Here is a 17,276-nt window from a genome sequence, read left to right as displayed (position 1 = left end):
TGGGGGTAATGATTTGGAGTGTAACAAGCCCCCTATTGGTGATTTGGTGAACTGCGCCCTGGTTTCACATTCAAACAGGCTTCAATGTGGAAGTGAAAAGGTTATCAGAGAAACTGTTGATTCAGCATTCATTTATACGCAGCGCACCATTGAGAGCACAGCTTTCTAAATCAAAGACACTGTGTTCACTTTCACACAGTCCCACTTTCATATGGAGCTGCCCAAAACAACCTCAGCCTTATGTGCGGCCACTGAGCCAGTGGAGCAGTGGACCGGCGGGGTCGGGGCTCCTGCTGAGGGGCACCCCGGCGGGGGTTTGAGGTGGTGGCTGACTTGATCTAACCATTAATGAATGTGATCATTAGTCCTCCGCTGCCACTCGAATGCACTTGTTGCTGCACAGTCTTTAAATGATGGGATAATTATTTTTTATTTTTACGCAGGACAACCCCTTTTTTAACTTTTATTTTGGTAAATATTTACGAAAATATGTAACACAAAAGGTGTTTTTATATCCGTTCTTTATATATACTTAATAAAGCAAGTACACAAAATAATTAAATATAATAATTATAAAAGAGGGTTCTAATTTTTTTAACTCAATGACCCTTTTATTGTTTTTCTTTTTTTCCCAACCTTTTTCAAGCCAAGGCTCCTCTTGGAGGGTCTCAGGAGACAGTCTGGAAATAAATGTGTACTCAGCACACAGGAAAACTTAGAGGCAAAGGGTCGATCCCCTCAAAAACATTTTTAACATCTCCGAGGTGAAACTCCAAACAAGTACGTGGTTACATCAAAGTTCCTTTTTTTGAAAACTGTGGCAGCGATCTGACCGTTTTAGCGCCATCAGCGCAGGAAAAATGACTTTTTTTTGTTTCTGGTGTTTGTATTATGTGAGGCAAGAGCAAACAAGTGTCCCCCCCCGAACCCCTACAGCTTCCTGTGTACATGGCAGGGTGTAAAAGTGTTTGGATGCTGTGAGGTTCGGTTATACTTAACCCAAGATAACAGACGGCTGAGAAGAGGAAAATAAAGATTCAAAATGTCCAGCAAACATCATCAGCTTGCAGAGCCATTTTAAGCTTGGAAAGTTTAGCAGTTTGTTGGTTTATTCTTTCAAAATTACCGTTTCAGATCAATCCCAGAGGAGATGCGAACAGAGTGAAGACAGAGCCCATGCTCACAGGCAAACCATTTTCCTAAAGATTGCCAGACAGATCATTGACCTTGGTGACAGCTTCATGCTGACTCATTTAGCTGTGCCAGCCTCCAGAGCTTCTTCAGGGCGAGTGCCAGCTTTGTGGAGGGTACTGCCCCCTACTGAAGGGGCCCATGCACCCCCCATTTTCACTTTTGGCATCCTTCGAGAAGCAACAGAGGAAATAAATCAATTTGATTTGTTGCATCCATCTGGGGATTACATAATATGCTTATGTGAAGGTGTTTGTGAGTTTGAACGGCGCACACGAAACCAATTAGCTTAGTGGGCTAAAGAAAAGAGCCACTGTGCCTTTGTCAGTGAGTTCTGCTCGCACTACATAGAACACTTTTGGAAAGAAAAATTAAAACTTATAACGTTTGACCAGGATAAAGCTGTAACTTAGGTGTGGAAGTGTAATATCCTGAAACGATGGCTAACACAAATCCTTGCCTCAACAGCTTAAACAAAAGAAAAGGCTTTAACCCACAAAGAGGCACCTGCATCTACTTAAACTGGTATTTTGTTACTAATTAAACTATTTCCACTGCTTAAAGACTCACTCAAATCATCCTTTAAAAAGTGTTCCCAGTGGTCTTTTAATCATGATTATGCTGTTTTCAGCCAAAATCAAAAATCTGTGTCATTTTCAAGGACATAGTTTATACCAGATCAGCAGAGCGGCAAAAGTTTATCAGAAATTCACCTCTGCATTGTGGGCGGGACTTATCACTTCCCATAACTCCTTTGCTTACATTCTCTCCTGCTATCTTAAAGCCCCTCACACCCAACCTGACATTACCAGCACAACAAAAAAGCTGAGCAATATTGGAATTATCCAGCCGTACAGTTTGGTGCCAAATTCCAGCTCAGACGAGGAAAACGAAGACGTGCATGGATTTATTGGTCTACAAGTGGATGGATGCATCAGATTGGAGTAGAGCAGTTTGCACCAGATTTTCTACGAAACAACTTCTATTTAAAAGGCTTTTCTTTTTATCTACTTCTGATTGGCAACAATTTGAATGAGAAAATACTCAGAAATGTAATTTTAAGCTTAATTCTCTTTATAAATGTCCTCTATCATCAGCAAAAAGCCGCGGGAACATGTTAAAAACACCAAAAACATTATTCTTGACACAGTGTGTCTTTAAATGGAAGAAACAGCCATGTTTTGGTGGAATATGTTGTGGTAGTTGGGTTGGTTTTGTCTCGTGGAAACAGGAAGTTTTCAGAAAACAAAGCCTGCTTTTACAGGTGATTCTAGTTTCCCTTCATTTCCAGTTGCTGAAGCGGATATTATGCCCAACTGAGCATGTGCAGAAATAGTGGAAGGTAAACAGTGACAGTCTCGGTTCTTGTATCGGAGGTAATTTGTCGGTCTGAACATAACAGGATAGTTGCTACACCCGAAATTCAATTGCCCAGTAAAGTTGCTTTAGTAATAAGAATTATTACTTTTAATGGCGTTGCAGTAATATACCTAACTGGAACATTGGTCATAACAGTAACCAAGTCTTGGAGAAGGGAGTAACAGAGCAGAATCAGAGGCAGGAGCCAGTAAGTTGCTAATTTTCCAACAGAATCCCATGTGGTTAACAGTTTCTGCAGCCATTTTTCAAAGGTGCACAATTAACAGGCTTGCACAGTGTGACATTGTGCGTCCTTTTCCGTCAGCGGCAAGAGTCACTGACACGCTGTTGTACACGAGTAGACCTAATGTTTACAAGCAAAATGAAAGTGGCTCATTTATTCAAACACACTGAAAGGGAACCAAACCTACAGTCAAATCAAATTATGCCGGAGCACAGAAGTCACTCCAGCCCACAGTGGTGTTTATACCAGATCTGCTCCGCAGCACTGAGAGCAAATTCTCTACTGCTGATGTTATTAGGCAGTGTGTAAACAGCCTCAATGAGTCCCTCATTCACTGAACCACTTACTCAGACATGTTTCTCCGCAACAGGCAAAAGGCTTGTTTGGAGTTTCTGAAGTCTGGGAGCTTTTCCTGCAGGAAAGGGCTTTTGTTTTGAAAAACGTGACTGCGTTTTCTATTTTTAACCAAGCATCTTTTCATTTTTTTTTCTTAAGAAAGCTTTAAAAAAACAACAATAATTCATAACACTTTGAAGTGCACCCTCAAGGGTAATGGGAACTATTTTGCAAGTGGAGCTTTTCAGCACCTGCATGACCTGCCTTAAGTCCCAGTGAAGCAACAATAAGGGCCACGACAGTGATTTATGATCCTCACTTCACCAGGATCCAATCAGGACGCGTCGAGCAGGCGAGCCTTCATATGACTTCCGGATCCCAGCCAGCAGCGATCATGTGACGCTGATGGAGGCGGGGGAGCGTGTTCTTGGGTATTTGTGTGTGTGTGTGTGTGTGTGTGTATGTGTGTAAGACAGTGAGAAACAGTGGGGACTGCTGCGCAAAGCTCGTGCTGCCGGAATAGGATTGCCGTCGTGCGCTTTTACGCACAAACTTTACAGACAGGAGCACACGGCGTGGCGGTGCGGGTTTTTCCCCGCAGCTTCAGGTGAGTTCTTTCTACCGAAGGATGCCTATCTCCGCGCGGTTGTGTTCAGATTTTCTGTCGTGATTTAGAAACGTGGCTCTGCGTGTGCGGAACGAGAGGAGCGATCCATCACGCGCAAAGCGCTTTCACAGTTCCACAACGCTGAGCAGAAAAAGCGACATTTTTCTGATAACCTTTCGTGTTTGTCATGACTGAGTGAGTTTTTCTGTCATTAAGCAAAGCAGTCCAGGCTGTGGTCACACTTGGTGTCAGAGCCTGAAGCGCTGAACATGCCGAAGATTCCGATTCGATTCGCGCACAGAGAGCATCTCGCTGTCAGAGGCTGCTTGATGTTTTAGGGCTGCTGCAGGACAAATGACTGCAAACTTTGCCAAGTTGTAATAGCAGCTGCTCCAATCTTTCAATCTCATTTAACCCTACTCCCCTCATAAAAAAGCCGTAAAACACACACACACAAAATTCAAAATTCATTTTACGTACTAAGAAAATCAAAGCGAAACGGGACCACATGGAACCCATATCGAGACCCCTGGAGGCCCCCAGTCCCCACTTTTAAAAGCAGGCTGCTTTGTTTTTTTCTTAAGCAGAAGAGGGCGCACGTCCCCCCCCCCCCCCCCACCACCACCACCACCACCACCACACACACTTTTTCCTTGCAACAGGATTGCATTTAAAGCGAGTTAAAAATCACGTGTTAATCACGTTTCACTCAAGAGACACTTCATATTGTCTAATATTTTGAATCCCTGTAAATCTAGACACTTCACGTGGTTTCTGAGGCCAAAAATAGAACGTAAATCCCTCACTCATCCCATTGAAAACATTGTTGATCCTAATCTGAATAGATGTCAAACACAGCTTCTTTCTAATCTCACTTTTGTTTCATAGCAGCATGGATTTGGATTAGTTAAAGACTAGGAGGGGAGGGGGGGGTGCACTGTTAAATGACCATGTGGCTTTAATCTTAGATGGGGTGAGAAATGGGAAACCCGGACTCCACATGGTCAGCTTGAAGCTAGCAGCTGCAGAGTGCACACACGCATGCATGCACACAGCATTCACACACACACACACACAGGTTTTCGAATTCCTTTTTCCTGACATGTGCTTGACTCTTTTTGCCCTTCAAGTTAAAAGCTCTTAAACAAGCTGCAGGTAGTCCGTCAAGTCCAAGAATTTCCAATTTTCCTCTGCAGTTCTTTATACTAACTGACACTTGACGGGCAGCTGTGTAAAACATTAACCACACGCAAAGGTCAGAATGACCACAGACAAGTGCCTAAGCTCTCAATATCTCCTTGGAAGTTCACCCAACGGCGACAGTGGCGACAGTCATGTCTGATGTCCCACCCTTGGTCAGATTTTCTTTTTCTTTTCAAAGTGGCAGTCACACTAAGTGAATGCATGAAAATCCTCCTTAACCATCTGTGGAATAAATGGAGGATCGTTTTGACGTCTTCTTCTCCTCCACAGGTAGACATTCTGGTGAGAAGCTTGGTCTTCAGAGCAAAGCAGAGTCGGCAAACATCCCTCCCTACAGGAATGGTTGATCACCTGTCTCTTGGTGAGGAGACCTTCCTGTATTGTTCCGGCTCTCCAAGGTCTGACTACAACTGCGCTTGTCACCACATCTTGGGCGTCATGGTAACCGACGCATGCTCCTACCATCACCAGTCCTACCAAGGGGTGACCCTCTTTTCTCCACCTTGCCTTTCTGAGGATGACCTCAGTGACTCCTCCAGCCTTTGCTCCTCCCACTGCTCCAGCCCAGAGTCCTCCTCGCCGGTGTCTCATGCCAGCTATGAGAGCAAGAGCAGAAGGAGCAATGGGTGCTGCAGCTCCTCAGGAGGAGAAAGTCAAGAAAGCTTGTTGGACCTCCTACTCTCACAAGGATCTGTGACCACCTCGTTGAGCTCCAACAGCGGTACCAGCTCTGTCTCTTTTCCTCTCTGTTCTTCTCTTTGTCTTTCCTCTCCGACCTCCTCTACTACCTCCTCATCCTCCACCACCTCCTCCCATGCCATGGGCCTGGACTCTTCTGCCATAAGCCTGACATGGGAGTCCAAGAGGGAGCAGCGGCCAAACGTCCTGCAGCAGCACACCAAAGAGGACGTTTTCGAGTTCCCAGTTTTCCTTGACGAGCTGCAGGATCCTGAAGCACTCCTCTTTCAGCCCACTCTGGAAGAGATTGAGGAGTTCTTGGAGGAGAACATGGTTGTGGGGGTGGAAAAAGAGGAGGATGGCAGCGAGGAGGCAATGTCTCCAGAGACATCAACGTCTGATGATGCCGAGGCCGAGGGTTCCACGACATGGGCAGGACAGTCATCACCCCGAAACTCGGATCAGACTGTTCCGGTGGCACGTTCTCCACTTCCCTCCTTTTTAGAGACCAAAGATGTGCTGAAGAAGTCATCAGATCCATCAGAGATGGACAGCTCGCCATCAATGGTGGATGCAATTTCAGCCGACAGTCGGGTTGATGGGATCAAACAGGAGGACTGTGGATCCTCATCAGATTCGTCTGAAAGTGCCAACGCTTCTTCCAATGTGCCTGTCATTCTTCAAATCCAGCCCATCCAGATCAAACAAGAACCAAACCCCAACGCCATATCAGACGCTGTGACCAGCCAGCCTCAGAAAACCCATTCCCAGCCTGCCCAAGGCCCATCTGATATCAAAATCGCGCAGCTCCTGGTCACCATCCAGGGGCAAACTTTTGCTTTGGTGCCCCAGCTACTTTCCCCGGCAGCTGCTAGCTCAAACAAAATTGGAAGTGCTGGTTCATCCAAATTTGTCCGGATTGCACCGGTTCCCATTGCTGCTAAACCCACAGGGCTCGGTGACGGAAGCTTAAGCGGCAGTTTGGCGGCGGGGGTCCTCGCCGGAGGCCAGCGCTGCCAGAAAAGTGCAGTGGCAGATCTCATTAAAATGCACAAGTGCTCTTTTCCCGGCTGCAACAAGATGTACACCAAGAGCAGCCACCTGAAAGCGCACCTGCGGAGGCACACGGGGGAGAAGCCTTTTGCCTGCACGTGGCCGGGCTGTGGATGGAGGTGAGCAGAACCAGGCTCCTCACAATAACCTCAAATATTCCACTTTAGATGGGCTAATAGAGATAACCAACGGCACAAAAGATCTAGTCACATACATTTAATAACAGGATGATGCTTATCTCCACAGGGATTAGACCAATCAAGTTTAACAACTTCCTTCCCATCTGATCCTACATTCACACATTTTAAATCAGCTGTTGATAATGTGGAACAGGACAGATTGACTTATAATGAACTGGCTCGGTTATCTCAGGCTAGTTAAAGGTAAAAGAGATAAGAGATGCCTTCCCCTGCAGTGTTTTGTTTTTGTTCTTTTTTTAACTCCCCCCCCCCCCCCCCCCCCAAAAAAAAGCCATTTCTCAGTCTTTTCAGGTTCTTGTTGATTACTAGGATGCAGAAGTTTAATGTTATGCGTTTACCATGACAGCAGATGAGCAAGCAAAAGGTTGTTGTCATCAGCTTGTTCTCTAGCAGCTGGATGTGTCCTCCCTGCTATCTGTGTGTTGTTGAACTGCACTCAGGTTACAGATTAGATAGAAGAACCTTTGAAGTTGTTTCTTGGCAGACTTTGCCCCCCCCCTCCCGTTAACTATTACACCTGTTTACTCACTGTCTGCAACACATTTATGTAACAACCCCCTCCGTCCTCCAGGATCGTGCGTGAAGCTTTGCACTGGCGTGGTTTTGAAGACGTGATACGTCTTTCAAGTTTGCCATAAGCTGTTGGCTTTCTCTGTTCTGCGAGGGTTTTCCTCCCATTTGGGTCAGAACGTTGTTTGGAACATGACGATCCAAAGTACAGCTTTTGACCTGCTGGTCAATGAATTCTTGCTCTGTACTTGCAGTTGTTGCCCAATGGTACACATGCTGTGTGTAGATGCATTCATATGTAAATGGAAGGGTTTTGCTTGAAGTTCGTGCCATTGTTGGAGAAAAAAAAACAATGTTTTCCTAGAAGTGACGTTTTTCTTAATGGAATTACTCATTTGTAATTTAGCGACATGCAATTAATGGAGAAGAGGCCTGAATAGTTTTTGCACCCTTTGACTATAATTGAAACCTGACTTGGCAGTTTATTCAATAGAACAATTTTGTTTTCAGTTTGGCATGCCAATAAAAAATAGTGTTTTAATATGTTCTTGTGGCATTTTGAGTCAACAGTCAGGCCCTAAACTCAGAGATGAATTTCTTTTTATTTTATTTTTTTTTTAACTTGTCCTGTCCAACAGCTGGGCAGACAGATGAGAGCTGAGGGCCTCTTGTGTTGGACATATTTTACTTTAACAAGAGGGATTATTAATCTACAGACAAACCAAAGGTATGTCTGAATAAACCCCTTTTGTAATTGAGGCCAAACTTTATTAATTTCAATCATGTCTGAAAATCTTTGGTGTTGGACCGGACGGAAAAGGGAAGAGGGGAAGAAGAGAGAGGGACGCTAGAGAGAGGGGGGGTAGGGGGTGATAATAGGAGGGGAAGGGGGGTAAGACCATGAAGCAGCATAAAGCAGCAAGTTTACTGGTTGTTAATCATTATGGTAAGGTTCAAATGAAGTACAAAAAGGGCGGGGCCCGTCCACACACACACTCAAATGTTATAAACACACCTGCTAGCTGCAAAAATGTCCACCTGTCGACATGTACACAAAACAGATAGTGTTCACACGCATACTTATGCCTTAAAACCAAATAGTGTGAAATCATTCAGTCATGCAATCTGTTAGTGCAAAGGTGAGCTGAGAGATGAATTTTTTAATAAACTCCCGCCGCGCTGCAGAAACTATGTCCCAGAAAATGGCACAGGTTTTGAGATTTTGGCTAAAAGCGGCATAATCTTGATTAAAAGACCCCTGGGAACATTTTGAAAACAGATCAAAGGGTGATTGAGGCTTGGTAGACCTTAATATAGACTGCTATGGAACATTTTGAAATGCACTTAAATGTAGTGAAACAAAACCTGCTGGGCATGGAATGAGTTTAGACATGAAAACCATGTGATTGGTGTGGATCTACCGCCTCCATGAGGGCTGTCATTCAGAGTCCAAATATTGTTTTCCCCTGCTTTGTGAGCCCTCAAATCTTTTTCAGCTTCTCATTATGCAGAACAGTGATGTTAAAGTCAGACGTCTTACTCATCTGGAGCATTGCCCCTTTCTAAGTCTTAACTTTAAGGATGTTCACCAAGAATAACAGAACAGCAGAACTCTTGGAATCTAAAGCCAAAGCTGTTGAGTCATATCAATCGTCGTGACTCAGGCAGTTAACCAGACCTTCCAATGTTTGACACATTAGTCTCAGTTGTTATTCTACAAAACATCACATTGTGTTTGCTTAAATCTTCTGACTTTGGAACCTTTTGAAATTTCGCAGGTCTTTCTCTGCCATCCAGCTAAAACAGGGATTCAGAGCTGCAGCTAATGCAGAGGTCTTGTTCGAAGCTGGATTTGCCAGAAAATGGCTAAATGTGTGTCTGAAAAAAATGGAGACAGTAACATTTTGATCAGTAAAGTTTAACCTCAGACTGTGAGGGCTCTTTCTGCACATGGCTGTCGTTCTCAATGCATTTCTGCTTTGTAAAGTGTATCTAGGGTGCAGCAAAGATTTGCTGCTCAAACCTTAGCACGTTTACTGGTGTATCCTTTAATGTTTTATATTTGTCAAGTATTACCATACTTAAAGACCTTTGACCTTATGGGACAGTGGACATATGTGATATGAGTGGTTTTGTGTCTAGCATAAGTCATTGAAGAAACCTTAAGGGCCAAACCCCCTAAAAGACCCACTGCGATAAAATCGGTGTTCTTCTGGAGTTTTTTTTTTTTTTTGATGATGGAGGACTTTTTTTGACCTATTTAGCTCAAAATTGCATTTCTGAGTATTTCTTTGTTTAAATTATTGTGAATCAGGAGCAGAAAAAAAATGCAGTTTCAATAAAAGATTATTTGTGATGAAGAAAATTCCCTGGCGGGGCCACAAGCTCCATACTCCGAGCTCCCAGCAACAAAAAGGGGAAGGGGAGGCGGGGAGTTTCTTTGCACCAATGGCCCCGCCCATGACTCAAATGCAAATTTCGAATGAATTACTTGGCTCTGGATATACGTTGCACTTTACGTCATAATCCTTTGGCAATGTTAACTGAATAAACGGCCAAAGAGTTACAGTAGTTGTAAGAGCATGTGTCCTTATGCTTTTGCAGGGTATATCTATTAAAGATCGGAGCAAGCGCTCATAGGTGATGATAAGTGGTTGGGAGGGCAGATGTGACTGAAATGCTGGGAAAAGGGCAGAATTGGGTCACGTTTGATGCATTTGTGGCTACTAATCCAGCAGAACGGAAGCCGTTTGGACCCGAAACACGTGTGTTATCTGGGTTGAGGAAAAGCTCTTTGGGAGTTGTGTCTCACATTTGCAGGTGTTCTTTTTTTTTTTAGTTTACTTTGCTTTTTAACTGATCGCTCTCCTGCAGCCAGGTAAACATTGCATATCTCCACAACATGTGGAAGCCAAGTTAAAGCTGTGAAGGATAGACTACTTTTGAAAAGCATAAAAAATGATTTTTTTTTTTTTTTAAGAACAGTAATAATATCCTCTCATATAAAGTTCAGCCCCCACTTTCTCCTGGGTTGGGAAATGGACTTGAACCAGTGAGTCAGGCACCATTTACCCTCTGTAACCTAAGAATAGATCATTGTGTTGGCTCCTCTGTAGAAGTGCTATTTCATTGGCCGGACTCCCAGTTTTATGGGTTTTTTTCTCATTCCTAACCTGGTTTTGTTCAAGCCTGGATCTGAATGCAGACATGCAGGCAACAACATACTAAAGAAAACAGTCATATTTTCAGCTCAGACCTATGGAGTCTGAGCTGAAAACCAAAGTTTGATGTCCAAACAGTGTGGCTGTCATTGGGCCAATGTTGTTTCTGTCAGCATATCTTTTGTGAGCTAGATTTACTTATAAGATTTTTTATTTGCTTTTTAATTTGGCCACAAAAATGACATTGTGTGCTCCGAATCCAGAGTGCGAGCTTCACATTTGATCTAAAAAAAAAAAAAAAATTCATTAAAACCATGGAGGGTTTCCGGCTACTTTCATTGTGGTTTGTCTTTGCGAGGCCAACTTGTGTCAGGAAATTGCATTCGGATGAAGTGATTATCCCTCCAACATGCAACATCTGAAATATTAAAGGACACAAAAAGTCAGGATGAGAAGGTATTGTTATTTTTACCATCCAAACTGAGCTGAGGGCCCCACCTTCCCTGCTGAGTGGATTTCAGGACAAGCTTGAACAAAGCCTGCAGATGCGTTTCCCACAGCACCTACACTAATGTGGACTCAATGGGTTGTGTAGCAGCCACGCCAAGCAGCCTAGAGGAAGCGGAGTGTCAAAGCCAGTGTTCAAAGTGAAAAACACCCTAAACTTACCAGCACAAATCCCCTCCATCTCTGTGTTTGTGGCCCTCGCCTACAGCCACAGAAATGTCCGCCGTTGCGGCTTCTGACAACTGACTGCATTATGGGTAGAAAAACCAAAACAGCCAGACAGCAGGAGGAATGGAAATGAGTTCTAGAGATTTTCAGAAATAGATCTTAGTTCTTGAAACTTTTTTTTATATGAAAACTATTGCAGAGTATTGTGTTTGGACTCTGGCCCAGTGAGAGTAAAAGAGGAGCCGGGCCAGGTTTCTCTCCTGCTCCAGCTTGCAGTTCATGAGTCAATGCTTTAGGGTGTAATATGTGCATGTTTATCATCCCCCCATTACTCTGGCTAATCAGCACATTCTTATCAGCACAGTTTATCTTTTTTTCAGTACATCAAGAGCCGTTTTAACTGTTGTAAAAAAAGAGTCAGTGATCAGTTTGTCTACAATAAATCCTGCAAACGTTCATTGTGGTTGTTTTTGGCCTTTTTTAAAAAAAAACAAAAGCTTGTAATTCTCTATTATAATTGATCGATGCAGATTATCACAGGATTGTCCTTTGGAATACTCGCTGAAATTGGCACAACGTTTTGGCAGATAACTCCATAAAACAAAATGGTATTTTTGAACCGTGAAAATACTCTGCCTCTTTGGCTATTTTTTCAGTACACTGGAAGGTTACCTGTATCGCTGGCATCCGTTCACAGGTCACAAGCAGCTTTTAAAGAGGTGAACAGCTGCTACAGTAAACAGGAGTAACACGAGAGAACCTGACCTCACACTAACAAAATAACAATCCAGTGAGGTTAAACTCCCACTGTATGAAAAAGAAAATATCCACGTGCAAAAATAATCTCTGGATGTCAACTCCAAATCATTTACTTCATATTTGTCATCTCTTCAGTCGTTTTTGTACGATGATCGGATTTGTATGAAGATTTCCCAACAGTAAAAACTTTGGTTCAAAGGAAGGAAAAGTTTTCTTTGGTTGATTACCTTTAAAAAAAAATTTTTTTTGGCATTTGGTGAATGCCAAAGTAAATTCTAAGTTGCTTTTTTGGTTGTTTTGCATCTTTATTATATACATTCAAATACTTAGGTGTCAGTTTTGTTCAGTACATTTTATAATCCTCGATATCTACAAAAATCTTGAACGATGCTTCTATCTTGACTTTTGTTTGATGGCTCATTGACTTTCATTCAGGCTTCCACGGCGTTTAAAAAGATAGATAGATAAAGAAAATTTATTCCAGACTCATGGTCCAATCAGTAAAAAGGAGTACACAGAACCACTACATTGAAAATACACAGTGTCAAGAATACACAAGTTGAGGTACAGTATATAGTTAATAAAAAATAAATAAATTAAAAAGGATAAGAGTAAATACCAAGATAAAATGTGATGATGCACACTTCATCGGCCATTAACCCGCTTATACCATGGTCACTTACAAAATAAATAAATATTACCCAGTTTTTAGTCCTATTATCTTTTTTTTTTTCCACAAAAAGCGGACTATTCGTTACGTGGCGCGACGCCTTGTCATGGTAACGTGACATGGCGCCGCACCACCGCTGCAGTCAAGATTCGGCGATATCAATATGCTGATCTTCCCGATGGGTTGAATAAAGCATCAGTTCAGAGAGAAAGTTCACCTCTTACCACCTAAAGGTTGTTTTTAAAGAAGCTGGCGCAGTGATACAAAACATTTAAGCCAGGTGACCGGAACTTTTTTTTGTGGGCGTGCGGTCATCACTTTTTAATGCACACCCAGCAGCCAATCAGAATCGAGTATTCACCCGGAGCATGGTATAATTAGTGGTTAATCTACGGCAGATTCAGCTTTCATAGAAAGATATCCATCTATGCAAAAGCAAAAGTAGAGTTTGTTTTGCCATTATTAAGAGATTGAGTTGGGCAAATTTTGGGGAGTCACTGTGAATCAATAAAACTTCAGGGTTCATGTTTATTGTGTTTGTACATAAGGCTGCAGAAAAGTAAGAAAACCAAAAGGTGTGAAGGATAAAAACAGTTCCTGCAAGTGCTGCAAAGTTTCTGGAAATTCTTAATGTTTCCACAGAAAAACAAGGGAACAACTGAAGTGGCAACTTTGTGAGGGCAACATTTAGCATGATGGATGAGCTTGTTAACAGTAATTTAGTGTCACAGACTGATTGACTTTGATGCACTGATATTTACTTTCTGGCAGTTTTCCTTTGAAGATAGCCAAGTCAGGTGAAAGCGACAAAATATCATTTAATTCACATCAGAATCTGATTCTCTTTATTGTTCCTGTCCACATGTATAATGAGATTAAAGCCATCACCATGGCGGTGCCAAAACAAATACTACAGATAAAAATAAATAAGAGAATAAAACCTATGTTTGCCTATTTAAAAATCATATTAAAGATATTAAAGTCAAAGAAATACACATATTAAAGTAGACACTACTCTGCTCGTAGGTAGATTTGTTACTTGATGGTTTTTTGGGATAATTTAAATCACTTATTAAAATGTAATACACTAACAGCGGAATGAAACCTTCAAAAATAAACATAAAAACTTCTCTTACCTTTTAATGCTTTGTTTTTTTTTTCATTTGTCCAAATAAAATGAATTTATATTTTCAATTTTACTTTCCATGTGTCTGCTAATTTACAAAAACATCTTGTTAGTTTTCTAACATTACGATGCTGCAAAATCTGTTGAGCTTTTAAGACACGATCAAAAATAAATACGATAGACGTGGAAAAACGACGGCATCAATGCAGTTATGATGTTTTAACACCGAAGCCAAAGTCCTTTCACATGCACTGTAGTTGGCCGGTAAAGCTGATTCTGATTCTGATTAAGATTGTTTTCTGGCCAGCTTGTTTTTTTGTTTAGATTTGTCTTTTTTTAAATACTTGTGTTTTTTTCACTAAGAATATAAAATATTTTCGCCCCACTAAAAGTTTCTAAACAAACCCTTTACTGTTGCAGGTTACATATAATCTTAGGTGAGACGCTGGTAAAATAAAACCTCCCATTTCTAACCCCAGTTTGTTTAAACATTCTTTGGATTTTATTGTTAAGCTTTATAAGCTGCTTCTTCTTTTTATGACTCGGTAATGAAAACAGGCCGGCTTTACATTTAGCTTCTGATCTTGAGACAGATAACTGTGTCTTTAAATCTCAGCAAACCTTCCGTCCTGCAGCCTCTAAACCGAACCGGTCTTGGTTACAGATTAATTTGATCCTGGCAGCTTTGCCTCTACGCACAAAACCATGTCTTAGGTGTGGAGGCATTACATCCAGTTAACGCTTTGCTGGCTGAGTGGAGCCCATGGAGACCACAGCAGATCAGGCCAGGAATAGACTGGGCTTGGATTTACACTGCTCATGTGCTGAGCTAAATATGGATGCCTCCTCAGCTTCACACAGTAGTTGTAGAGAATTACACACATGAAGCGCCATGACTCTAGATTACGCTTTATTGTATTTGCACTCCAAGCACGACTACGTTTTATGAAGGGATTCCTACACACAGACAAAATGTTGATGCAATATGTGGGAAAATGGTGCAGCAAATAATCCTAGATTTTAATTATTCCTTTTTTCCCCCCTCCCCCCCAGATTCTCTCGATCTGATGAGTTATCCCGACACCGCCGCTCCCACTCCGGAGTGAAACCATACCAGTGCATCGTCTGCGAAAAGAAGTTTGCCCGCAGCGATCACCTGTCGAAACACCTCAAAGTTCACCGGTTTCCACGAAGCAGCAGGACAGGACGCTCTGCAAACGGACCCCTGTGACCCCCGCTCTGACAGACTGACGCTGAGGGAGGGGGTGGGGGAGGTGTGCGTGACGAAAACGAGACAAGGGCATAGGTTGGTGGCACCACAGTCCAAACACCCTTAAAAGGACGCCGTGCAGAGCTCTTTTTGCTTGCGTGTGTGCATACGCTGGAGTATGTGACGCACATTCATGGTACTGTGATAATTTATTGGGTGGCGAGGAAAGACTGGAAAACCTAAAGCAGAACTCTGTTACTTGACACAGCAATCTCACGGATGGAATAAGCTTCTCATACATCTTTTTCAGAAATCTCATTGCCAAATCTCTTTCAAAAAAGATTTGTAGTTTCACATCTCTGGGGAATTTGTTTAATTTTGACCCCAATTTCTTTTTTTCTTTTTCTTTTTTTTAAAGCTAAATCATGAAAAAGAAATAGAACAGCTGAATGCCGGTTTTAACTTCTTTCAAAAAGTGGCTTATTTGCAAGATTCATTGGAACAGAAACACAGTTCTTCCTGAAGAGACAGCAGTGTATTGGAAACATTGACATTCCTTTAGACTCTATTTAAGTGTTCTTGCCATTTTTTTTTTTTATCGCATCCGAAGAAGAAAAACCTTCAAACACAAAAACAAAGCTCAAGTTTTAGTACTCTTCCCCACTGGAGATGGTGAGACTGTGTATTTTGCACTGGCACACGAGAAACTTTTGGTCCCTAGTGAGAATTAAAAATTTTGTGTAGTTGCACTTATTTGATGAAGACTACCAAATTGTTGCACTATAGGGCACACCAGATTATTAGGTGCACCATCAATGAATGGTCTATTTTGGAACTTATGTCATATAAAAGGCGATCTAAAAAGCTACGTTCGCACCACCCTCGCTATCGCGACCGAAGAACAAGCAGTGAAGTTTACATATACGTCTTTATATATGGGAATAAATTAAAAAAAATAGGTGCGCCTTATAGTGCTGAAAATCCGGTAAACGTCTTAGTTCGGATTAAATCCCATTTTTTAAAGCTTCATTTTTGGATCAAACATTCTTTTGTGCAGCTACATCCAGAAAATAATTTGATCCGAAGAGGAAAAGCGATGTCTTTAAGTCACAAATCACAACTTCTGTTTTATGAATTTGTGATTTGATATACCAGTTTTTTATGTAGCCTAATTTACTTGATGTCTCTGCTGGTGAGTGACTGAAGATTGTAATTTAAAATGATCCAAAGGACTTGGTGACCTGAATACAAGCCCTTCCCCCCCCCGGTTGCTTCAAGGCCCTCTTTATGCATTTGTTTATGAGGATTTTACTTTTCTGGATAAGACTTCTCTTCTTCTCCACAACAATAACGGTGCTTTTCACTAAGATTTATAAAGTTCAAATTTACACTATAAAACCAAAACAAATTCTATTTCAAAGAAGAGCTGATCCACAACCCATCTGAAGTGTTTGTCCCTGGCTGTGTGGAGGATATGTACGTACTCTTTCAGGCATTCCTTCAAGGCAAACGGAAGACCCACTTCTCCCAACGGGTGTCAAATGTGATCCAACGAATGTATGTAAATACTGCACAAAGGAGAGCTGAAATATTCTTGTAATTTCTGTGATTTTAAAAGATTTTGGATAATGTCAAGACATGTATATAACTAGATAATTTGCATATATATAAATATATAAATATGAAATGAAAACTAGGGAAGCCTTGTTTTTGTCAAGTGTCTACAGAACACATTTGTTGTTTCTGTGAAGCTATTATTTCTCTGTGGCAGATGCATTTTGTTGAATAATGTCTCGTAAAAAACGCAAAATGTATTCTTTAAACACTTTACACAAAAAGAGTTTGTTCAAATCATATATTTTTGTTTTGTTCTACCATGTAACACATTTACAATAAAATTTAGAATATAAAATTGTTGCTGTGTTTTTAAAAAAATCTGAGTTTTGCATTTCTAAACCAAAAAGAAAAAGACTTTTGCAAAAAAAGACAAAAAACAAACAGGGATCAGCCATTTTTTACTGGCTGCTGCCACCTGGGGCATCGACCGACCACACAACCGCCTGTACCCCATTCTTGACCGCCCCTTCGAGGGCATTTATGGCCGTCAACAGCACAGAGACAGGCTTCTCAGCTCCAGTGTGTTGCAGCAACCTGTGCGTCGCCTGTCACAGAAACCAACCTGTACCTTCGGTTCTTTCCAGCAGAACCCAGTTCCCGTGCTTTCATTCCATACTCTCCTTTGCAGTGACTTAAAACCTTAGTCCCGACTGCCCTCACCGGTGGATACAGGCTGT

At 41.9% G+C, this 17,276-nt stretch overlaps 1 protein-coding gene across 1 annotated transcript; it reads left to right on the top strand.

The window, feature by feature from the left end:
- Window positions 1-3,571: 3,571 nt before the first annotated feature.
- On the top strand, window positions 3,572-16,894 carry klf15 (Kruppel like factor 15). The gene is made up of 3 exons (XM_004070269.4): window positions 3,572-3,737; window positions 5,211-6,790; window positions 14,826-16,894. Exons 2-3 carry the CDS (start codon window positions 5,280-5,282, stop codon window positions 15,001-15,003), a joined length of 1,689 nt encoding a protein of 562 aa, XP_004070317.1. The 5' UTR covers window positions 3,572-3,737; window positions 5,211-5,279; the 3' UTR covers window positions 15,004-16,894.
- The last annotated feature ends 382 nt before the right edge of the window (window positions 16,895-17,276 follow it).

This window comes from Oryzias latipes, chromosome 7 (assembly GCF_002234675.1).
Source record: "Oryzias latipes chromosome 7, ASM223467v1".
NCBI lineage: Eukaryota > Metazoa > Chordata > Actinopteri > Beloniformes > Adrianichthyidae > Oryzias > Oryzias latipes.
This window is presented reverse-complemented; position numbering and strand designations above follow the sequence as displayed.

What these genes read in the sequence shown, in the direction of transcription:
- klf15 (XM_004070269.4), top strand. Translation starts at nt 5,280, where the DNA reads ATGGTTGATCACCTGTCTCTTGGTGAGGAGACCTTCCTGTATTGTTCC. An exon ending in TGGCCGGGCTGTGGATGGAG is followed by an intron (nt 6,791 to 14,825) that starts GTGAGCAGAACC and finishes CCTCCCCCCCAG; the next exon opens with ATTCTCTCGATCTGATGAGT.